This window comes from Otolemur garnettii, unplaced genomic scaffold, assembly GCF_000181295.1.
Source record: "Otolemur garnettii isolate 467f Iridium unplaced genomic scaffold, OtoGar3 scaffold00157, whole genome shotgun sequence".
Lineage (NCBI taxonomy): Eukaryota > Metazoa > Chordata > Mammalia > Primates > Galagidae > Otolemur > Otolemur garnettii.
The window spans coordinates 1,182,921-1,208,084 of record NW_003852552.1 but is presented as its reverse complement, the minus strand read 5'-3'; the positions used below and the strand labels follow the sequence as shown (position 1 = coordinate 1,208,084).

The 25,164-nt window shown below is 37.2% G+C and overlaps 1 protein-coding gene across 1 annotated transcript in view; it reads left to right on the top strand.

The window, feature by feature from the left end:
• The window catches only part of DIAPH2 (diaphanous related formin 2), a 909,107-nt gene extending 885,109 nt beyond the window's left edge, over positions 1-23,998 (top strand). The window contains exon 27 of the mRNA XM_003799864.3: positions 22,644-23,998. Within this exon, the coding sequence (XP_003799912.1) occupies positions 22,644-22,708 (65 nt within the window). The 3' untranslated portion in view covers positions 22,709-23,998. The remainder of the gene's footprint in view (positions 1-22,643) is intronic.
• The last annotated feature ends 1,166 nt before the right edge of the window (positions 23,999-25,164 follow it).

Sequence of the window (25,164 nt, the reverse complement as noted above, 5' to 3'; positions counted from 1 at the left end):
ATGGTAGCTGCTTTATATAAAACAGTAGGAGAAGGACACAAGCTCAGAGAAATTTTACCCAGCTGCTGTTATTAAAGAAATTCTTTTATAGAAAGAGAAGCTGCTTTTTTTTTTTCTATCTTTCCGTTTTTTGCTTCCATCTCTGAATCCATTGCTTTCATGTGGCATGCAAAGCGTCTGTGCATGGCAGCCTGTAACTTCTGTTATTTAAACTGCCAACTGTTAAAATGGATTGAATTGAACCAGAGGAGGAAAATAGCCCCACTGAGGCAAATGCATTTTTACACCCCTCTTTAATAAAATATTTTCAGGTATATCTAGAAAGTTTCCCCTCAGACTTTCATCTAAAACTGTTAGATTATAGCTGTGTGAAAGAATCATTATTGACTCCTGTCAGACAGTTTTGGAGAGGAGGTGGAGACTTCTCTTCTGACTTTCTGTGCATTTTGTCAAATCAGGTACTTTGAGCAAAAGTACGAAGTGAAGGCTGATGTCAGGGAATGCCTTGAAGCAGGAACTTGTGCTAGTCTCCTGTGACTACCCATTTTTTTTTTTTTAAGGAATCAGATTGGCTTGTAAAATGATTGGAATATGACTGGACACAAACACGTTTATTGCAGGCTCAGCAGCCGTTACATATCATTAGTGAAAGGAGACAAGGGGCAAGGGGGACCATTCTGATGTCAGTTTCATTCTTTTTAAAGAGAAACGCATTCGCTGATGAGAAATAAACCGGCATCTGTAAAGCTTTAGAGACCAGTAATACTTTTAATGCCTTCTTTTTCTGTAGGCAAATCTACAACTTTTTAATAGTCATTAATATAAACCAAAATAATAGGTAAGGTTGGAGTTGCTTCTAAGGGTGCCAATTCTGAAGCATCACTGACTTATCAGAATTAGTATATTTTTGTTTCAAACTACCCTTTTTCTTTCCTTGGTATATAGGATTACCAGTATACCACCTTGCTATGGTTAATGCCAAAATCTAACATGTCAAAAATGATAACGCATTTTATTAAGAAATATAATTTGGCTTTAACTTTCCACCTATGAAAGACCATATTCCTTGCACATCAACTCTCAAGTTAGTCCTATTTTCTGGCTTTTCTTTTTCTTTCTTCTCTTTGCCAAAGAATCTCTGTCATTGGCGTGCTCTGCAAAGCATTTTATTGTCCTTCAGAACATTAGCTATTTTAAGAATCGAAATGTATTATGGCAGGGAACATAAGATTTCACTTCAGCTCCCTTCATGCCCCCTCTCCACTAAATTAATGTTTTCTGGTTTTGATTGTTCAAGAGAAGAGTAAAATCACTAAGGTATAACTGGTTCGAAAGGAATACTCTAAACTGAAGGGCCATCTCAGGCAAGTGCAGTACCTGTGTGCCCAGCATGGATCTTGGCCCTGCCCTACTTCCGAACTTCTAACATAGCTTCATAGTCATCTCTTCTGTATTGTGATTTTTTTTTTTAAGTGAAGCACTTTTAGATGTCCCATATGGTTTCAAACAAATCAGAAATTCATGTCCTAAATGTTTCGTTAGTCAGAATAATTAAGTTGATCAGTTCGGGGAGCAGTGGAAGCAAAATAATGGGGTCATTGAAGCAGTCAAGCTCTAATGGGAACCTGAGCTCATTCAGATATCAAATCTAATAATTGTTCTACACCTGTGTGCACAGTCCCATTGAGCAAATTCACATTAAAGGTTTAGTGGAACAGTTTCAGTGCTGTGGTCCAAAGGGACTTGCTGCTGTTTTCACAAGAAAGCACCGAATACTTCTCGGCAATATGTTTTTGTGTGATGTGTTAACTAAGCTCTAGGTGTGTGTGTTGGTGCCCTATCCCTACCTAGGGATGAAGAAAGGGGAGAAATATATTTCCAGGAATGGTTTTCTTACAATTTAAAGATAATAAAGGTGCTTTCAAGCGTTTGCCACCTGGAGGCAATAACATGAGGTGACTGAAGGAACTGGATAGTTGGGAGGGGTGGGGGGGGGTTAACCTACACATCCTGCTAGACATGAGTGTCCCTTAACCCTTTCTCTTCATAAAATAAAATTGTATCAAGCAGGATTTTGGTTATTGAAGTAGAAAGTAGCATTTATGCATTCTGTAATAATGCAGTGTTCCATTTCTCATATGTCACTATACGACTGTAACAGCAAACTGACTGTCTTTGATTCTCCCTATAAGATATCTAAGGAGAATTGACAGACCTAAAAGAAATTTAAAGATCTAAAGAGTAGAAAGATAAATTTAATTCTGCTCTATAATGACCGTTGAACTAACCAATCTTTAATAGAACTCTCTCATTGGAGGCTTCAAAGCACATAGGAATATTAAAAGATTTGCAGTATATCTTGAACAACTATGAAAGACAGGTATGGCCATCTCTCTTTATCAAAAAAGGCAACCAAAGCTAAATTCCCTTACCTAAAGGATAGTTTTAATATATACGTACAAACTTCTTCATTTAAATGAATATTATGTGCTAATATTTTTTATTTCTATGGAGATTAAAAGAATGTGTTTGTGTGTTCATTCAAAAAACATTTACCAAATGTCTGTTATATTCTAGGCACCAGCAAAACAGATGAAAGTGGCAGTTACTGCCTTTACAGAGCCCACATAAAGTGGGGAAAGACAGATTGTACAGGGACAATCACTGTATAAAGCTCAAGCTGAATCTTAACAGATGAGTAGGAGTTTCTTGGGTAGGAAAAAGAAAAAATGAAAAGAAGCTAATCCAAAAAAGGAAACAGAATTTATGGAGGCAATGAGAGCATGATATAGTCAACGAAGTGCCAGCTGCTCAATGTTGCTAGAGTATAGACCTGAGAGGCTGGAAAGATGAATAGTCAGGATAGGCCATATATAATAAGGAGTTGGATTGTTTTACTGTGATAAGGAGGAACCGATTCAGGATTTAAGTTACAGTAGTACACCATATAAACATTGCAGAATGACTGTCTCCTGACAGTGCAGAAGGTTGATTGGGTGAGGGTGAGGCTACAGAATTGAGAAATTCCCTAGGGGTCTATTGTAAGTACCTAAGCAATAGAAGACCTATGCCCACACTAGAGTGGTGGTAATGGAGATGATGAAGAGAAGCAGATTCAAAAATAATTCAAGAGTTAGAATTGACTGAACTTACTGACCTGCTGGGTATGAGGGCAAAAAGGGTGGGGGGAAGGAGTCCAGGATGATTTACTTATTTCATGAGTTGGAATATGATAGCCGTATTAGTTTGCTAGGGTTGCTGTAACAAAGAACCACAAACTGAGGGGCTTAAACTATAGAAATTTATTGTCTCATAATTCTGAAGTCTAGAAGTCAAAGAAGTCAGCCTGGCCATGCTCCCTCTGAAGGTACTAGAGAAGGATCGGGGCTAGGCCTCCCTCCTAGTGCCTGGTGGTTTTCTGACAATTTTTGGCATTTTCTAGCTAGTAGAACCATCATTCTGATTGCTACTTTTATTCTCATATGGTGTTCTCTCTTAGTATGTGTTTGCCTTTCTTTTTTTTAAGGAGACTAGTCATAAGGGAATAGAGCCCATCCTGATGACTTCATTTTCACTTGATTACCTCTATAAAGACCTTGTCTTCAAATAAGGTCACCTCATTCTGAAGTACTGGAGCTTAAGGATGCCAACATATGAATTTTTTTTTTTTGAGACAGAGTGTCACTTTGTCACCCTCATAGAGTGCTGTGGTGTCATAGCTCACAGCAACCTCAAACTCTTGGGCTCAAGTGATCCTCTTGCCTTAGCCTCCTGATGGCTGGGGACTACAGGCACCCCATAATGTCTGGCCATTTATTTTTTCAGTTTTTGGCCAGGGCTGGGTTTGAACCCGCCACCTCCAGTATATGGGGCTGACACCTTACTCCTTTGAGCCACAGGCGCCGCCCAGTGTCTGGCTATTTTTAGAGATGGAGTCTCACTCTTGCTTCGGCTGGTCTTGAACTCCTAAGCTCAAGCAATCCACCAGCCTCAGACTCCCAGAGTGCTAGGATTACAGGTATGAGCCACCGTGCCCGGCCTCCAACATACGAATTTGGGGGGGGGGGCACAATTCAATGCATAACTTGGCCCTAGTTATTGAAATAAAGAAACATGAAAAGGAAGGAATAGGATGAAAGGAAAGGGGATAAGGTGAGTTTAGATCTTGAGTATGAAGTAGCTTTGGAACAATCAGAAGAAATATGCAGAAGATGATGAAGCTATAGCCTAGAACCTAGGAAATGCAGAATTGAGATCCATTAGCATACAGGAGGTAGAGTAGTTAAAGTAGTTGAAAGTTTCTGCGTGGATGAGAATACCCATGGAAAGTAAGTCATGGAAAGTATCCAGAGTAATATGGGAAAAGGGCAAAGAATAAAACCTTGAAAATTACTAACACATAAGGAAAAGGATAATAGCTTAGAAACAGAGAAGCACAGGTAGTTTGAGAATGAAGGAAGAATAGTAATATCCAAGCCAAAAGAGGAGAGATTTTCATGGAAGGAGTAATTGTTAATGGTGTCATGTACTACAATGAGGTCAAAGAAAGTGGAGAGTGAAAAGAAAAATCTTAATACTCAAGGTGGGAATGTGATGCTTATTCAGGACAGGCCTGTTCACGAACAGTCCTCATGGAACATACCCTGTGTTTTCAATACAATTTCGCTTTATTTGTCACTAGAGAGAAGATTGAATTTATTTATGCATCATAAAATGTTTTCCTTATAGAAATTATGTTTTTCTAGATTATCTAGTTTTTCTAATCTATAAGAAAAGTATTTTCTACTGGAGGATCTTTCAAAAGGTAAATAATCCTGACAGAGAATCTTTTAGATACAATATGTACAAATTCTGGCTTCATCTTGAAATTTTGATATTTATGGTTATTGTATTTTTGTGACTAGTGTTCACAAGAGGATAAAATAGAGCATCTGAGAATGAGATTGTAATGTGGTTAGTCAGAAAAGAGTCTTCTATGGAAGAATCTTTCACTTCAAGTCATTGTCTATTTTTTATGTGGTTAACACTGGAGCTCTCAGGGCTGCTAAATGTCATTTTTTGTACTACTTCACAATCTAACCATACATATTAACCTTTTCCCTCAGCTCCCCTAAAACCGCAAGGCTATCTCTAGAACCAGATTCAAGGATTCACAATTAGACCTATAGTAAAAGAAGGTATAGAAAAGATAGTTTGTAAACTATTTATTGTCTCATACAAATATGTATATATGGGAACAAATGACATATGTATATGCCTATAAATCCTTGTGATAGTATTATTCGGAGAAAGAATCAACATGTATTTATTACGTGGGTGTTTAGTATTAAGAAAACTAACAAAGAGGTTGAAGAAACTCAGTCTTTGCCATCCCTGAACTACCCTCTTAGAAAGGCATTACATGAAATGACAAGGAACAGGGTCAACCTGGCCGTAATTAAAAGCTGAATTGTGTGGTGCAAGCTAAGTTTGTGCTATTGGAGTCCAGAGGGAGAGAAAAATCACTGAAAACTAGAGGGTCAAAGAGGTGGGATTTGAGTTGGATGTGTAATCTTTAATGGAGGGGAGGGGAAGGCAGGGCAGAGTGGGCATATCAGCACCAAGCTGGGGTACTCATGCACATAGATCGGTTCATGGCAGTTATGAAGCCAACCTAACTAGATTCAAGGGTGAGTAGTAGAGGATGAGGGAACATATGACTGAATAGAGTAGTATTTCTGTAAAAACAATCAACAATTTAAAAAATAAAAGCAGAAAATATGCACTCCGTAAATTTCTCCTCTGCTTTTTCAGCTGCCACAAATTGTAGAGCCAAATTTATTACACCTATATTCTCATCTCCCCAAGCTACTTCCTTTAGTGTGAAATCTGTTCACTTTTATCTTCAGATGTTTTGCAGCAAATGTTAATCTGTGCGCCCTGCAAAGTCCTTTTGAAAGTTGACTTGATACAATTTTTATTATTATTTTGCCTTTTTTTTCCCACCACGTCAAATTAGGATTGAGCCAGGTTAGTCTTGCTTTAAATTCATTTCAGTCTTTAAAGATGAGGAGTGAGGTCTCTTTGAGAAGACTACTCAGAAATGTGGATTGGAGAATGACTTGACAGGAAGAAAGCCTGGGTATAGCGATTAGTTTAGCCAGTGCATTGGTTCTCAAATTTTAGGAGTAGCAAAAGGGTTCTATGGATCCATTTTAATGAGAATCTAACTCTTTTGGGTCCTCAGTAATTGACTCAGAATTATTTTTAATATATTGTTATTTAAATATTGACAAATATAAAAATAGGCATAAACTCAATATGCTCTAACTATTTAAATAAAACTATAAAACAGGGGGAAAATGAAATTAACATTCACTTAACGTGCCTCCTCGTGCTGGATTTTTTAACAGAGTTAACTTCAGATCCAGTTATACATTTTGACATCATTGATTCTAAAGCAGAGAATCCCTATTGTATAACAAGACTGAACAAAATGATACAAGTAACTTCAGTGCTTTGTGATAGAACTCAAGATCTTCAGACTCAATATTGAATGAAAACTCTGATAAGGAGAAACTCTGGAATTCCAGTTTTAATGGGATGTCTTCTCAATAAGAGAAGACAAATTTGCAAGAAACTTTGTGACATTGTCTTGCTCACATAAAGATAAGGCAAAGATTGAAATCTGCATAGCATGGTATCTAATCCATTTGTTGCTAAAATCAGGGACAGAAAAAGTATTCAGTGCCTATTTGCCACTCTATTTACAGCTAATGAACAGCCAATTGACCTGCAAAGATTATCGTAGGGGTTTTGCTCACCTCATGAAGATGGTTCTGACTGTTATGTCACAAGTTCTCAAGTGTCCAGCTTGCCTGGATTATTGTGTGAAATAGAATTGCAAATGTCCAGCTTGCCTGGAATATTGTGTGAAATAGTATTGCATCCTGTGATGACGCAACTCTCTGAAAAATTTGATTTGAATCATTGTGAAACCTTTATTAGTACAGTGCACCATGATAGTGCTTGGCTTTTATGTAATACAAAAATAAGCAAATGTATATGTAGGTGTTGACGTATATATCAGTGATCAATGCACTAGTTACTTATAAGATGATAATACAGGATATGCTTATGTAAATAATTTTTATGATGCCATAAAAATTGAAACACAGAACTTTAAATATGCTCTGCTTTAAGAAATAATAGTCTAGTATACTCCATTGACCATTTTTAAAAAATGAAATTGGCTTCAACATTGGAAGTTTCAGCATATAATTAGTGTCTTTGTTATATCAGGCTCTTTTAAAACAAAGAGACTGCAGACACCTTAAACAAAACGAGTTTTACTTTCTGAGTGTGTTCATTCTTTGCTATTTCTCTTTCAACTGACTTATTACTCTATTGAGTAGTGCTTTTCATTACAAATTATGCCATGTGTTTGTTACTAGCTAACCTATAAATTGGCTGCCCCTGAGGGAACCAGATGTCCATCGTGGTCCTTTCATTGACCACTGATGGGGGGGGGGGGAGGCTTTTTTATTTTTGTTTTCTTAGGTTGAAAAAAAAAAAAACCAGAACTATGAGCAGTACAGTTGCAGCTAGAAATGGGTTGGGCACGTCAGGCACAATGACCTGAGTAACTGTTTGCACTCTGAGAAAATATCACCTCATTCAGGGTCATGGGAAATGCACGTGTAAGTTATATTCATGGCCTCTACTTACTCTTCAGCCTTCTGCAATCTGGCTTCTGCTCCTCTTATTTCACTGAAATTGCTCTCATTAAGGCCTCTAATGACCTCCATATTTCTGTATCTGTGAGTTTCTGTCTTTATTTTACTGCATCCTTTTCCAACATGATATTATTACCTATTTTATTTTTCAAAATATCTACTCCCTTGGATTTCATAACGTGTACACTCATGGTTCTTTCTGTACCTCTGAATATTTGTGATCTGTTTTCTTCAGGGATTCCTCCTCTTATGCTCATAACTTAAATATCAGTGTTGCCCAGGATTTGATCAGCAGCCCAGGGCTCTCTCTCCTCTCTCTATATACTTTCCTGAGCAATGACTTCAATTATCATCTTTGTGATGAATCTCCCACAGCTTTCTTACTCTTTGTAGGCCTCTCCCCTAAAGCTTAGTCTTGTAATATTTTTAACAGCCTGCTGGACAGCTCCACCGAGATATTTCAGAGGCATCTCCAATCTATACTCACCATCTTCTCCTTCAATGCTCTCTTTCTTCAGTATATCCTCTCTCAGTTGATGGAACCACCATCCTCCCAAACATATAGGCTGGAAATTTTAGAGTTATCTTGGACTCTATCTCTATCTCCCATGTCCAATTAACCCCTCATTCTTGTCTTGTCCTCTAAGTTTACCTACTACGTGAACACCAAATTGAACTATCTTACCATTTCACTCTCCATCTAATGTCCAAGAGCCTTAAAATGTCATACAAGAGGATTTTGTGTTCTGACCATACATGTGCAGTTACCTGCTTTCAATTAATACTGACTTGCTCATAATGGTAACCATCCCCCACCCCTCCTTTTCTCTCCTTTTCCTCACAGTATTTCCTTCTCCTGGAATATATTTTTCTTTCAGGCTAATTCATCCTTATGATTTAAGGATTAACTATAACATTGCCTTCTCTAGAAAGCCTTCCCAGAGATGCCTACCTCAGGGCTTGGCTGAGTGTTCTTTTTCTGTGCTCCTGAAGAGTATACTCTTCATCGTAGCACTCATAGTAATTCTCTTCTCATTGTCTTGGTTAGGGTGTCCCATCCCTATTTGAGTGAGAACATCTTGAGGCAAAGGGTGGAGACATTTCCTTTTTGTATTAGGGGATACTATATAACCTAAATTCTTAAATTGGCTCACCAAGTACTGTATAGCAGAGCACAGAGGAAGACATGGAATATCTCTATTAGACTAATTTTTAAGCTGAAGAGCCACAATCACTGCATGGTACCTTTCCATTTATCTCTGTGTCCCTCTAGCACTGTGCCAGGCACATAGTCCGTTTTCAAGAAAAGATGATGGAAATAAATTGCAGGCCAGTTTTTGGAAAGAGAATAATATGCCCAACCTGGGAACAGACATTGCTTATGACAGCAAGGTCCCCCCTCTTCCCAGCGAGTAGTTCTGCTCAGGAAACCAAATTAAAAGTCCGCAGGTTGCCTGGTAAATCTGCTGCCCTAGAAAAAACATGAGTGACCAGTTTTACTAGATGCATCATTCAAACCAGGGTAGAATCTCTAGAAGTAATCTCTTTCTACCCTAAGGGACAAATCTGTCCAGACAACTGGAATCCTAAAACACAGAAGTAATAGAAGGCAGTCTGGCAACATTTCTATACCCACTGGATGACAATAAGAAAAATAAATAAATTGTTATAAAAGATTTTCATTGCCTCTCAAGGGCACAAAAAAAATACCCTAGCCCATGATGGCTTGTGAAATAAATAAAAAGTCAGAACCTTGATAAATTCTGATTTCCGGGCATATCTTTATTAAGTCTTTGTTTTTATAGACTAATTTGAAAAAGACTTTTATAAACATCTGTTTGCATCTTATCTCATCCCAAAAGTGGCTTAAAAATGTCATGGTGCCGTAATGAAGCTGTCTAGACTTTTTAAAAGTATAATAAGATCTTGATGCTAAAATCTTCAAAATTTGACTCTTAATATCAAATATGAAAGATGTTAAGCTTTTATTCAATGTTGGGTAAAATTCTGGTCCTTTCACATTATTGCTTCATTTCATCCTTGTAACTACCCTGCCAAGGTAGGTTTTCTTTTTCTTTTTTCTTTTTTTTTTAGATTTTTTTTTTTTTGAGACAGAGTTTCACTTATTAACCCTCGATAGAGTGCTGTGATGCCACAGCTCACAGCAACCTCCAACCTCCAATTCTCTTGCCTCAGCCTCCTGAGTAGCTGGGACTACAGGTGCCCATCACAACGCCCAGCTATTTTTTTGTTATAGTTTGGCTGGGCTGGGTTTGAACCCGCCACCCTCAGTATATGGGGCTGGTGCCCTACTCACTGAGCCACAGGCGCTGCCTGCAAGGTAGGTTTTCGGTGTTATGTTTATGCTCACAGAGGGGAAATTGAATTTACAAAAACATAGCTATTAAGTGGTAGAACAGAGCTGTAAACCCATTATATATGGCCATGCACTGAGAACTTTGACCAATTTGTAACACTAAATTGTGAATATCTATTATAAATAGAAATAGTTTTTTCTTGAGGCATGTTAGTTAACTCTGTGTGTGTGTGTGGATGCTTCCTACCCATCAAGAGATTAACATGGGCCTGGTACTAGATTATCTCATTCAATCCTGTTAATACCTTACAGTTTAAAGACTATTATTATCCTTATTTTGCAGATGAGGAAATTAGTGTTTTAGAAAGTCTTATTCTGGCTTGGCGCCTATAGCTCAAGCGGCTAAGGTGCCAGCCACATATACCAGAGCTGGCGAGTTCGAATCCAGCCCCAGCCTGTCAAACAATACTGACAGCTACAACCAAAAAATAGCTGGGTGCCTGTAGTTCCAGCTACTTGGGAGGGTGAGGCAAGAGAATAACTTAAGCCCAGGAGTTGGAGGTTGCTGTGAGCTGTGATGCCACGGCTACCCAGGGCAACAGCTTGAGGCTCTGTCTAAAAAAAAAAAAAAAAAAGGAAATCTTATTCTGCAAATGCTTAAATGTGAGGAGGGTTCTAATTAGTTAGAAAAAATATGTCTAGTAGTCTACATTGATAAGGTCAAAGACTACACATATCAGTTAGCTTTACTCCACCATCATATGTTACACCAGTATCGGTGGTGGTAAGAAATATCACAATACTTATTGCTGTGACCCCCACCTCCACCCCTACACACTGCCACTTATACAATACAGGAAAAATAACCCAGAATGCATGCCTTACTGAAAGTGAGTCAGTATCATTTACCAGCAAGGATAGACTTTTCTTCTATTTTAATTTGTCACTTATGGGCAACATGTTGTAATGCAATTTTGAAACTTCATGTGATTTTATCACTGAAGTGAAACTCTTTCCAGATGATGTGATGACATCCTTTTTATTCTGGATTTTTTTACCCATCTTTTTGGAGAGAGTCAATCTTTTGGAAAGAGTTCCTTTCAAAGACTTGAACTTTCAAAATTTAGAATTGAAACATATGAAATACCTTTATAAACATCAACAGCGTGTGAAAATAAATTTATTCATATTCTAAAACTTGTAGGTCATTACTTTGTATCAGAGGACATTTTATAGCACTTATTTAAGCAGGGCAGGAAAATGGCGCTTGCTTTTTGGCCTTTTTTTACTTTCCATTATAGTGTACTTAGTGCCGGCATAATTAACAAGGAATTAATTCAGAGACTATTGAATCCTAGACTATTCTTTCTTTAAATAAAAAGCAGTATGTGCTTTGTAGCTGAAGTCTGGGAATTTAATATCCCATCTGTATTTTCCCCTAATTTGCCAAATTAATCATAGTCAATGTCAAAAATTCAGACATGATAGAAAATGATAAAAAAAAAAAAAGGCAAAAATCATTATCCTATGATTCACAGATAACCACTATTTTTACTGGAATATATCTTTCCCCACTTTAAAAATTATAATGTTACTAAGTATGCTATTTTTTTTTCAAAAATAAGAAAACGATATGTCCTTCGTAACATGGCTTTTCCATTTTATGATATAGACTTCTATCAAGTACCTATACATCTATGTAATAATTTAGATTGGCTGCAAAATATCCCAGTGTATGTAGGTTCCTTCTCGTATCTAATCCCAAGATGGGCATATAGGCTATTTATGATTTTCACTAGTACAAATAACACTGCAAAGAACAACACTGTACAGTGATCCACATTTTTACATTTGTCCGATAACATGAGGGCTGGATATAGACTTTAAAAATTCAGGAATGATTCTCTGAGACTTCTTATATGAGAGCTAAGCTGCTAGTTAGTGAATTTTTATTCACTTGTAGGCATAACCTGGCACTCGGATTCTATATTAGACACTAAAATTACAAAGGAACTTCTATCAGTGATGAATATGAAATTAAAAAGTTGTATTTTAACTCTATCCTAATTTTTCATATTTAAAACAACTGGCTTCCACCTTAAGGGACAGTTTATGCCTTATAACAATGGCACTGGCAGCTGCTAGTGTCTGTGATATTAACCATACAGGTTGCCTTTGTTCATACAACTGGTTAGGTAATTAAGCATAGGCTGGCATGAGGAACACCACTAATGGGAAACACCTGTTTATAAACTCTCAAATTTTAAGCCGTAGATTAAATATCTTCTCTCCTCAAAAATCACAAGCAGTGTTAGATTTCTCTGATCTGGTTCACTGGGAAATGGAGGCATCACACAGGGAGAAGGACTGCCATTTCTGCCCCCTCACTACTGAAGCCAGAAAGCCTACCTACCATGAGAGTCCCTGGAGTTGCTTAAGCTAGACAGCTGGGCTGACTACACTAAAACTTCATCATCAGGAAGAAATAGATACCCCAGACCCAAAAGATAGGTTGCACATGTTAAAAACAAAAAGAGTAGGTATATAGTCTTAGAGCGATACAGAACCAAAAGCAAAGGACAGGTAAAATGTATTCGAAGTCAGCACATCAGCAACAAAGTTCGGGCAGATCGCAAACAACTGCCACAGAAAATGACAGGGGATTGTCCATCATATGATCGAAGTTGGAAAAATGGCTGATGCCTGGGATTCTTAGTCATAGGGATCTGTGCCACACAGGGAGTAGAGAAGCACAAAGATGACAGGTGGTAGTAATGAATGGACCCTGCAGCTGTAGGGCCCTTTAACAGCTACTTTATTCTGCACCAACCCAAATGGCTGCTCAAACTCTCACTGTGCCAAGCACTCTTGGCACAGGTCATTGCAATCTATGACTTGATCAGCTTTTCTATTGTCACTCTCGATAGTGCTTCAACCACAGAACCTTATCCGATGATTTCAGAGAACCCCATTTCTGCTGATTTTTCTTTTTTGAGGCATAACTGCCGTTTTCTGTGTAAATGCTTCACGGTTGTTGTTGTTGTTGTTGTTTTTTAAATAGAATTGAAACTAAAATTACATGTTTAGAGAAAGAGCTATCACTGTATCTTAGTCCTTGTAACAACGAATCTGGGCAGTATATTTCCTTTAATTATTTTCTTCCTTCTCTTAGGCAAAAAAAAAAAAGCTTGATTCTCCCTTTATATATCCATTGCTTTTCATACACTCTAGCGAAATAGAAAATATTTAGTAATTAAATGGTCACCAATATAAGGGAACTAGAACTCCCATTTTCTACTAATAAAAGATGAACAGCTTTCTATTTCTTATGATTGAAATTCCACCTTATCTTTTAAGGACTAATGGGCATGAAGTTTTCCCTGATCCCCAACTCCTGTACGTAAGGGATAGGAGTTTTCTCTACTCTGAACTTCCATTGTACTTAGAATGTAATATATGCTACGAAAGACACATAGTTCCATGTTCTGGTTGTTCGTACATTTATCCTTTCCAACATAATAACATGTAAGTGTGCCTGTGGTGGTATTCTGCAGATAGCTTGTGTGATAAAACTTTGTGGATGGACAGATAGAAGGAAGTCTTTCCTTTCCTTATAATGCTGTCAAAATATGCTCCTCTCTGTAAGCAGCAAAACTGAAGGTGAATTCAGGGAGCAGTTCCTGATCTGTTGCTAATAATGGGATGATTATTTAATCAACGGTTTTTGAGACACTGCTGTGTATAAGCCACTATGATAGACACCTTGAGCGCCTCTTTGTTACTGTTTTTGTGGTTTCTTTTTGTTTGTTCTTTGTCGTAAGTTTCACATTTATCGGTGTCTGGGGGAAACTTCGCCAACTATTTTCTAACATTCTTCACCTTTTTATTTTATTTTTATCTCCTCCATATTTTCCAGATATGCAGGCATCCTCATCAGACTTTCAGCCTCATAGAGAGATTTGTTTTAGGACCCAATTGCATTCTCTAGTAAAGAAGCACACATAATGCAAGGCTAATGTACAAAACCAAGGACATTTAAAAAAATCTATTCACTGGCTTTGACATTGAAGCCAAAGATAATCAATAGCAAGGTCTGTAGCAGTTGAAATACTGAACAATATACTGATTTTCTTTTTTTTGGAACCATACTTTGCTAAACTCCTTTGAAATTCTCAAGTTATCAATTATGTAAATACTAGTCATTTAAAATCCCAAGAGGTTGGCTTGTACAGGTTATGAAAATCCCATGTTTATGATAGATAAAAGTATTGCATATTTTCTACATTGGTACCTTAATATGGATTACATTTTTAATGCCTTGAAGTAATATTATTGTATGATGTGGTTTTAGTTTTATCACGTATTTCAATCTTCCTAAAGTTACCATAATTGAGTTTCTTTGATAATGTACCTTTATACTAGTACAAGACTTGATAGTTTGCAAAATATGAGGTTCATAATGGAGATAGAGAGTACAGTTAGTACCTGGCAGGGAGGATAAGAAGAAAGTGAAATATAGAAAAGTGATTTAATCTCACTGCTACAATTTTGTAAAATATAATTTGTTTTTCCCCTAGCACAGCAGAGTTTCATGCTGATAACAAGCTACTGAATTAATAAATCCATTGCAACTATTGAGACTTTTCCTTTAATAACATAACGAATGCTGAGCATTAAAAAAAGGAAAGGCGTTCTTTGTACAGCTGTTACCTCTGGCAGGTCTACATCCCTAAGCATAAGAAAAATACCAACATCATGCCCTGAGTGATGCCAATATGGAAATAATTTGTGCATCTCAATTAGATTACTGTATTTTTCACACAAAAGCATGCTATTTCCTACCACACATTTGCTTATTTTCCAATTGGAAAGACATTTAAGGGTCTATTTTGTTATCATTACATGTGCTTAACTCCAATTACAGTTAATAGGAGTTGTGTGTCTATAGTCACAGTAGCCTCTGAACTATTTTAACATTATTGCTTTCCATTACCATCCTCATTAAAGTAACTTTCATCTCTTTTGCTAACCTGAACTACCACAGTAATCTGGGTTTCTGTTTTCTTTGCACGGATTTCTTTGCATGTAATGAAGGGCACGCATTACACAACAGAGCCTGTTTCTAGTTTTAAAAACATTACAATGTCATTGAAATTAGAATAGAGCTAGAACTATTTAATTATTAAGTGAAAGAAATTGATTAACTTCTAGACATACATTTTTGCACAGTACCCTGTGTATACAATTCTGTTGGGCTGAAGCAGCTCAATATAGTTTAAAATCTGTGGTATCTAGTGGACGTCAAAATTGTAACACATATGAGAAGATAAGGTTTACAGACTAGACACACTAGACTCTATCAATAATCAATCAAACCATACATTTAATTTCAAATTTTCAACAAGACAAAAACAAAAAGAGTAAATGTATTATATTCTCCTTTGGCTAGTGCTGGACTCTTCTGTATTTCCAAAAGAAAAGTGGTCAGCTTTCAGAAAAACTGATCAAAGGATAGAGAAAGAGGCCCTGTTAAGTCTTTAAGAAAATGAGTAACCTGAGGAGGACTCTTGAAAACATCATTAGGGACCCTAGCATCTCTTGACTCTTTGGTACTTCAACAGACATCTGCCCGCCTTTACTAGGATCATCCTATACCCATTGGGTTTGTTTTTCAAGCCATGTTATTTTCAAGTTGTTCTGTGATTATAGCATGCTGTAGAGTTCCCAAATGTGCCTTTAAAAGATGTGTTTTAGATGCAAATATAAGTGACGGAGGTTTAGCTCCACCAGTTATTACAACATATTATGAGGCTGAAATAATGAAGCCAGGAACTATTGGCACAAAAACATGGAATAATATCAATGTCACTGGAACAGAAACCCTAGTAGAGGTAATTTAATATATGATAAAGGTAGTATCATGTATCATCGTCAACATTCACGATTATTTAACAAATGGTGCTGGAAGAGCCCATTTCCTCTTTGGAAGGAAAGTAGAGGAAGGAAAGAAAGAATAAATGAACAAGCTAATATGGAAGCCTACCTGACATTGTATAACAAAATGAACTACAGATCATTTAAGTAGTTAATTGTAAATTAAAACGTCAACCATCAAAGAGCAAGAAGAGATATGTGAAAGGTCCCAGGCTAGAGGACATATGTAATGGGCACAATACACACTATCTGGGTGATGGGTGCACTTATAAATTTACTCAACTTGTACAAAAACAATTTATGTAACCAACATGTTTGTACCCCTATAATAACATTAAAATAATAATAATACCACCCAAAAAATCTACAAAGGAACAAAACACAACGTGAAAGATTGATAGATTTAATTATGTGCAAGTGGTAAAATGAAACCATGTTTCTAAAAACCCAGATCACGAAATAGTTAACAATCAACAAGCCATCGGCAAACTAAGGAAAATATTTCTAATCAATTGAGTGATTGCTATCTTTAATATGTACCATTCAAACTAAAAACGAAAACGAAAACCTAGGACCCTAAGAGATAAGGGGGTAAAATATACTCCCACCTAAAGGGCACAATGTAAGGGTACGCGGCATACCTCTTGGGTGTGGGACACAACTACAGAGCGACTGCACCTAACAAATGTAAACATTGTGACCTAGTTGTTTGTGCCTTCAAATTCATCGGGAATTTAAAACACAAATAAATACATAAACACACACAAAAGGATATGGTCCGCATATAAAGGAAGAATAAATGGATACTAACCTAGGAAAAGATCCATCTCACTAGTATTTGAAGAAATGCAAAAGGAATGAAGCAGGTGCCATTTTGGGTATTGATACATTTAAAAGAGATTAATATTGGGGCAGCATCTGTGGCTCAAAGGAGGAGGGTGCTGGCCTCATATACCAGACGTGGTGGGTTCAAACCTGGCCCCGGCCAAAAAAAAAAAAAAAAGTGAGACTCTGCCTCTGAAAAAAAAAAAGAGATTAATATTTAGCGATGAGATAGGACAGATAAATTCATATATGGCTAATTGGATTTAAATTAATACAACTATTCTGGAATACATTTGCACTTAATTTTACATACCCTATCAATGCCACCTCCACACATGGCATATATAAAGATGTAACTAGAAGGATGTTCAATGTTATGCTGTTTATAATAGCAAAATATTGAGAGTAACTTAAATGTCCTGCAGTAGAGAAATGGTTAACTAAGTTGGGGTATATTTATACAATATAGAAAGAAGAGTGTGTATCCATTAAAGATTGTGCTTTCAATATCGTGTTCCAGAAGTTTAATGACATGGAAAATTTCTACAATAAAATACTAAATGAAAAAGTAGAACACCAAATTGCATATATAGTTTGAGCTCAACATATTTTCTTTTAAAGATACTAGTCTGGTAACAGTGAGGAGAAAGAATTTGGTCAGGTAATAGAGCAATTGGCTTCCCCCCGCCCAAAAATTAAGCCCAAGCTTAATTCAGCGGCCACTTTCCACTTGTTTGTAATGAAGTGGAAAACTACATCCAAGTCAGGATCCCTACAATCACAGAGGGAAGTGTAAATCAGACTTAGACACAAGGGGGGAAATGTAAGTCCACGTGAAACTATTTCAGTATAAAAGTCCAAAAATAAATTAACGTTGTCTTGTCAGTGTTTGAGGATGCAAATAGCTACTCAGTAGACATTTCTAGAAGCAACAGAAAAAAAAAATTTTTTTTAATTTCCTTAGCCTGAGCTGCAGAAACTTGAACCTCCATTTGCTCTGCTTGCTAGAAACCATGCCTACCCATAGATGGTAAATCTGCCACACCATCACTTTTGAAAGGCTTCAGAGAAAACAAAGCTCATTGTAAATTACAGAGGATTTCTAGCCAACTAATTTGCATTAAAATGGGATATTTTGTAACCCAAAGTGCAGCAGCATATAAGGGATATATACTTAGTTTACGTTATCCTGCTCTGAGGACTAGTGTATTATATTAGGTCAACATTGGTACATTTGCATGCCTTTGAAGCACCAGGAAGGAAAACAGTCCTTCCACAGACAACAACAGGCAGCTACCTGTGGGGAATGACTAATGGACATGTCCCTCTTAGCACAGTTTTTTTCAATCCCAGCTTAGCCTCTTCGTGCAGTATGCAGGGTACAGCCTTGCACCTTTGGCATATGCTCACTTTGTTCAAAGGGTTAATTGCACACTTGCCGGTTACACAGCACAGGCTTGCCTCACCTAGTCTCTCTCATGTCACACTGTGTTTAAGCTTTATCTGTGTTGGGCTTGCTTATGCTTCAGTTATTTCGCGTCACAAAGTCCTGTAAGAAGAAAAGTAATGATGTAGATTTAGGTGTAGTTCTGAAATTTTGTAACTTTCAGGCATTTCCTGGACCAGGTGCTTTTCACATAGTTGCTGAATAAATTATTGCACGAGTGAATTCTTAGAGCAATACAATAAGGGGTTTAATCCATTCACTGCGGAACTCAGGAAGGTTTTGAGGTGAATACCAAATCAATTTATGCTTAGGAAAGGAGTGAATTTTTTTACTCTCATGACAGCCAGGAAAGCCTTGACATCAGTTTGAGGTGGTTAATGTGATATTTCAAATGTACAGAACCATGTTTAGGCTGGGGCCATGTATTTATATTACCTTTTGGTTAAAGTTTTGAAGATTGCTTTTATTTTGGCTACTCTTCCTCCATAGGATGAACATTTTCGTATAACTATGTCCCTCTCTTCAACCTTATGCTTTGACCAGGTCACTCTCCATAACATCAGAATCTATTCACCTTCATGTGGGCCATATTTCAAAGACAAGCCTTTGATGACCAAAGAGAATCAAACTGTGGTAGATTTGGAAGGTACATTTGGGGGCTGATATCTCAGGCTTATTGCAGCATTAAACTTCATGTTTACAAACAAGAGAATCCTTTAATGAATTCTTCAACCATCAGGTTATATTAGACCCTGAAAATAGATTAGATCCTCTAGACTTTCTTATTCACTATGATGTGTTACTCCATGAATTAAGAAAAAAGAAGCAATTTAGCCCCTAAAAAAGATGGAGACGTTACATCTTTTGTATTAACCTGGATGGAGGTGGAACACATTCTTCTTAGTAAAGCATCACAAGAATGGAGAAGCAAGAATCCAATGTACTCTAGTCTAATATAAAGGCTGTAGATGACCTAATACAAGGGGTAGGTAGGGGAATGAGCAAGTGGGAAGAGGGGAGAGGGAAGGGGATGGGGGTTACGGTGTATGGCACACCTCTTGGGGGGCAGGACACAATTATAAGAGGGACTTCATCTAACAAATGCAATCAGTGTAACCTAATTCTTTGTTCCCTCAATGAATTCCAAACAATAAAAAAGAAAGAAAAAAGAAGCAGAGGAAGAATATGACAAAAATCTCATCACCCCATCCTCCAAGGAAATGTGGTTTCTTGTATTTCATTGTGCAGTGTCTCCAAGAAGTATACACACATAGACAAATTCTTTTCTTCCGTCTTCCTCTCTTTGATTTCCAAAAAGATAGCAGGCGGATTAGAAAGGGAGCTCTCCACTTGTTAACAAAGCCCTTCGTATCATCTCAGGCAAATACATGTGTTTTAAACTATTGACTTCTTGGAGGAGAGTCCTCCATTTTTGTCATCCTAACCACAACTAGTATCAATAGTGTTGGGAGAATAAGACAAGTTAAAAAAGTGAATTTGCTTCACTGGGTCACTCAAATCATATCACTTCCTCCACTTATGTTTCCAAACAGGAAATGCCATCATTCTTACCATCATCCAAATTATTCCATCACTTCTGACAGTAATAATATCTAACATTTCTTCTTTTCTCATAAACTCCCACTATGTGTCCTGGCCTTATGAAAGAAGATATGACTCCCAACATGGGGAAAAAAAAATCTCCCACTCTCTCCCTCTGTCAATACAAACACACACATACAGACAGACACATACACACACATTCTCTCTTTATGATATCCATAGTATCCTCTAAATTTTACTTCTGGCTTGATCCATATGAGACAAAAGTATAAATTTTGTAACTGAATGAATTTTAACATAAATACAGAGAATTGGAAATAAATAAAAAATCCGGATCAGCCATGGCTGCCATTGTTTCTAACAGCATTTTTTTCATCAACAAGATTGAAGGCTGACATTATGAAAGTAATTGACTACTTTTACAGATAATTATTAGTATTATCTCATTAACTTAGGGACCAATTAGGCACCGCAGAAAATGAGGAGAAAGAAGGCAGAGAGGAAAAAAGAGATGGAGAAATTCTACAATAATTCTTTTATATAAGCCAAAAGCAGGATGTGAGCTCTGAACCACTGTTTATCCTGTCTTCCAAAAGCTTCGATGTCCTTCCCTCAGTTTGTTTTTACCTGACAGTTTATTTTCTCACATTAAATGCCACCCATAAATGGCAAATTGATATGAATTCTTACATCCCATCATGTGCATGTGGTACTTGTCTTGGATCCAGTGGGTAATGAGTGCTGGTATGCGACTGATAACCAGCGGCATTTCTGGAATGAAGTATGAGTATCTGTTGACCTTAGTGTGTAGGACCACCAAAGCACAAGCATTTTTCCAGCTGGCACCGTCCTCTGGGGATGCCACCGTCATTTTCATGTCCAATAGCTTTAATACTCAAATTGCTTAAATGCCAGCAATGCAATGGGAACCATTATATTGTAATCTTTTTTTTTTTTTTTTGAGACAGAGTCTCACTTTGTTGCCCACAATAGGGTGCTATGGCATCATAGCTCACAGCAACCTCAAACTCTTGGGCTCAAGTGATTCTCTTGCCTCAGCCTCCCAAGTAGCTGGAACTACAGGTGCCTGCCACAATGCCTGACTATTTTTTTAGAGACCAGGTCTCACTCTGGCTCAGGCTGGTCTCAAACTCATGAGCTCAGGCAACCCACCTGCCATAGCCTCCCAGAGAGCTAGGATTATAGGTGTGAGCAAGTGTGCCTGGCCAATATTGTAATCTTATTTTTAAATGTCTCCTAAGAAGTTTCAAACCAATTTGTATGCAAACCAGTGACATCTAAGTAATAAGTGCTTTATCCAGGAATGTTATCTTCACATTTTTTGCTGAATTGTGATCCATATCACAAACTAAATAATGGATTTTTTAATGGTATCTTCAAAAGGATACCCAAATAATTCATCACTCAGATATATCTCCGAGTAGAGAAAATGCCTCTTCCTTTCTCGCCTCTCAGTGATATTATTGCATTAATGCAGGACTTGGTAGGGTTTAAGCTTATGGCTTATTGGCTCCAGATACTCATACCATGGTGTTAATGAGGGCAAGGTCATGGGGACCACTTAGCTTTGCTCTGTGTACTGTCCACAGACTACCAGGAATCAATCGAGAGATGCTAGCTCAGAAGAGAATGGTACCATGGCAAAACATCAGCAATTGTTGGACTGTCCTCCCCGTGTGCCAGGCAGGATGTGTTAGTAAGACATCATCATCTTAGGGAGGAAATGAGTAGCAGCTTGGGAGGCCCCATCACCTACCTCTGAACAAAGCAGCCCTGACATTTAGGCATTAACTTTGCATTATAATCCCCCATCATACCATTGATTTGCTGTGTAACCTTCATCACTAAAGCAGAGATAATAGAATGGAATGAAATGGGCTCACCTCCTGGGGATATTGTGTGAAATTAGCAAATTAACGAGTGTAAAGTGTTAGCATTTATGTAAGTGCTGGTGGTTGTCATTATTTCTGGGGACCCAGTCTCATTCTAAATAGAGACTCTAAGTATATTATGCTTTTGTCAGAAAGGGATTTTCACCCACATCAATTGCATTTAAGCTCAGCATAAAACAGAGGTGATAATAACATAGTAGTGAGCATTGCAATGCAGAGCTGTAAACCTTTTTCCTATTAAATCTAAAACTATTTTCAGCAACTTTCAGGGCTTTTAAACTTTGCTTTCCAAGCTTTGTGCCAACAGTTATCTCTACAGTGATTATTCTTCCTGTGACGGGTGGGGGGATTGGGACCTAGAATAGGTCTCATTCATTATTCATTCCCATAATGACTATATAATGTATTGAATTTGTTTACATCATACAATCAGGCAAATTCGGTAGCTGGTGTGATTGCCACATACTGCAATCATTGTAAAAAATAAAAACTCTTTTCTGCTCTGCCCACACTGGTGTCCTCTAGAGGTAGTCAACGTACAGATTGAAAACTCATGAGGAATTGAAGTGCTTTCCAACAAAAGGCACTGTACATAGATCCTTTCAATTTAACATCTTTACCGAGGAATTTTGTTGTTGCCTGCTATTTCCAAAGGGACTGTGCTTGAGAGAATTCTTCCATTTCTTTTATCACTCTGACTTCACTTACCAAGAAAAGTCATTTATTGCTGATTGCAGAACTCTTGAACTCTGCCTGGCAGCTGCAGTGTGAACTCCTCAGATCTGGGCTCCTTGTTACTTATTTACATATTCATTTGAAGTGATTTTTCAGGACTATTTGAAAACCTCTCTCAACCTGACATCATGTAATAGCCACGATCTAAAATAAAGCTCACCCTGCTTTTGGTTCTTTTTCTCTTTGTCTTACAGATAACAGACGAGTACCTTTGGAAAGGTCACGCTCTCGCCACACTGGAGCTATCTCATCTAAGTGATTCCTGATGCCAAAGAATACGAAAATATTTAAATAAACAAAATCACACGTCCTGAGAAGAACAACACATGCACTCAAGGGATGGAGAGAAAAAATAAGTGCATTTCTGCAAAGATCAAGCTAATCTGGATGAAGTAGTGTGCATTTACAAAACTATTGAAAGACTCCTCCCATAATACTAATCTGAACACAGTTATCAGGATTATAAATCGTGTGCTCCATTTTCATGTAAAGATGTATATTATTTGTTATTGTGTGTGACCTAACTGTGACGATGAAAGTGGAAGAGACTGAAGAGTTAGAGCTTTTGAAAGCGGTCTGTCAAAAATTTAAAATCTTAAATTTGTAGGTCACCTCACTAAAAGAATAAAACCAAAAAGGGAAGAGAAGGAAAAAAACCAAAAGAATGATCAAATATCTGCTTCCAATCCCTATGATACATAAAAGAAAAAGGCCAAATAAAATGTGCATCTTCATGATTCAGGGAGGGGCTCATATTGTGCACACTGCGAGAAGCCATTTTGGAAATTCACAAAAGTACTGCTCCGCCCCAGTCAAGTTATTTAGACTCTTATCCCAAGTGAAAGCTGATGGATTCATCTGTTTTGGCTGAAATTAAACTTATCATTAGTCTAGCGTTTCAGCATGATATTGCAGGCACTTATCATGGCTAAAAATAAACCAAAGTTTAATAGAATCAGTTAGGGAAAGTGATTTAAACTTTATTTAAAGAGGTATTTTCTAATTATGCACAGATATCTACTTTATACAAATACTTTATATGGCTATTTTTAAGAAAAACCTCACATTTTAATGTTTATGCTAGGGACGAACCTGAGAATTCTATTACCTTTATGTAGATTTTAGATGCAAATATTGATTCCTAGTCTCTGTGGTTTATTTCTTCTCTCTATTGCCTCTTACTCCCTTGACCCCCTTCAAGGCAGAGAATAGAGTTCTAGAAGGCCTGAGAAGAAAAAGATTTCTTTCTGCAGGAGGCAGCAAAAATGTCTGAAAGGTCAATTGTCTTATCTCCCTTTCTACTTCTCTTTCCAATTCTGCTTTGATGGTCTGAAGAAGAAAAAGAAATTCTATGTATGTATGTGTAAATATGTGTATATATTTATATCTCCTGCTACAATAATTCCATATCCCACTCACTAAGTGAACTTCTCAATCATCATCATACTTACTTACCTTATATTAACAAATCAAATTCACGCTGCCAAAATAACTCTAGAAGGAAAAACAGGCTCTACATTTTTCTTAAATAGATTAGAGAATAAAAATCATACTTAACTTGTCTATTATTTTAAAATATGCATTGAAATAATGTGGCATAACTACTTTAGAGTGCAATTTCAAGACTAATTTCATGCAGATGATTGTTATTATTGTAAAAGATTTCTTATATATATGTTTGTGAGATAGAAAATACTATTTCTATTCCTCTAAAGCACATCATACCCATTCAGAGAGAAGAGCAAATGACAGGCTTGGCAAGTCCCCATCTAAGATAACATAAACAAGTGACCGATAGCTTACAGATTCTTTTATATAGGTGTATAATGATTCAAACTGCTGCCTTTTCCTCCATTGCATTCTTACTTAGGTATTATATTTTAAAAGCTCTGAAGCTGCTACAATAGAGAAATCAAAAAGAGTGATAGTATCTGAGATTTTACAATTCTGTCCTGTCTGAAATACATATAGTACACACATCTAGGGGATGTATCAGTTTCACACACTGTTTTTTAATAACAATAGTGTAGGTTCTACTAATTTATGTGAATACCTACTATGTGTATTTTTGACTTTACAGGAGATTTTTTTGAAATCTCCATGATATGGCTTCTTTGAGTCTTTTGATAGCTTTTCAGCCTGTAAGAAAATGATTTTGAAATGTTAACTCTGACTAAAATTGGGGGGCACTTGCCATGCTGTATTATCAAGCTGGTTAAGGTAGAAATACCCAATTTGTATCAGCTTTTCCAGCTGTGAACTTGCCTTACTTTCTAGTATGTGAACAAGAATGAATGAAGTACTATATTGATAAATTATATACTAAATACTAAATATTTAGAGCAATTCTCCATACTGTTCACAACCACAAAGACACCATTAAAAATTATCACCCCTCAAAAATACATAATGACATTTGTGGTATAGAACCAAATAACACTAAAGGCTTTTGTTGGTTTTATTACTACCACATGTGAGAAAAACCATTTTTTTTTTTTGAGACGGAGCCTCAAGCTATCCCCCTGGATAGAGTGCCATGGCATCACAGCTCACAGCAACTTCCAACTCCTGAGCTCAAGCGAGTCTCCTGCCTCAGCCTCCCAAGTGGGACTACAGGCGCCCACCACAATGCCTGGCCATTTTTTGGTTGCAGCCATCATTGTTGTTTGGCAGGCCCGGGCTGGGGATTCAAACCCGCCACCTTAGGTGTATGTG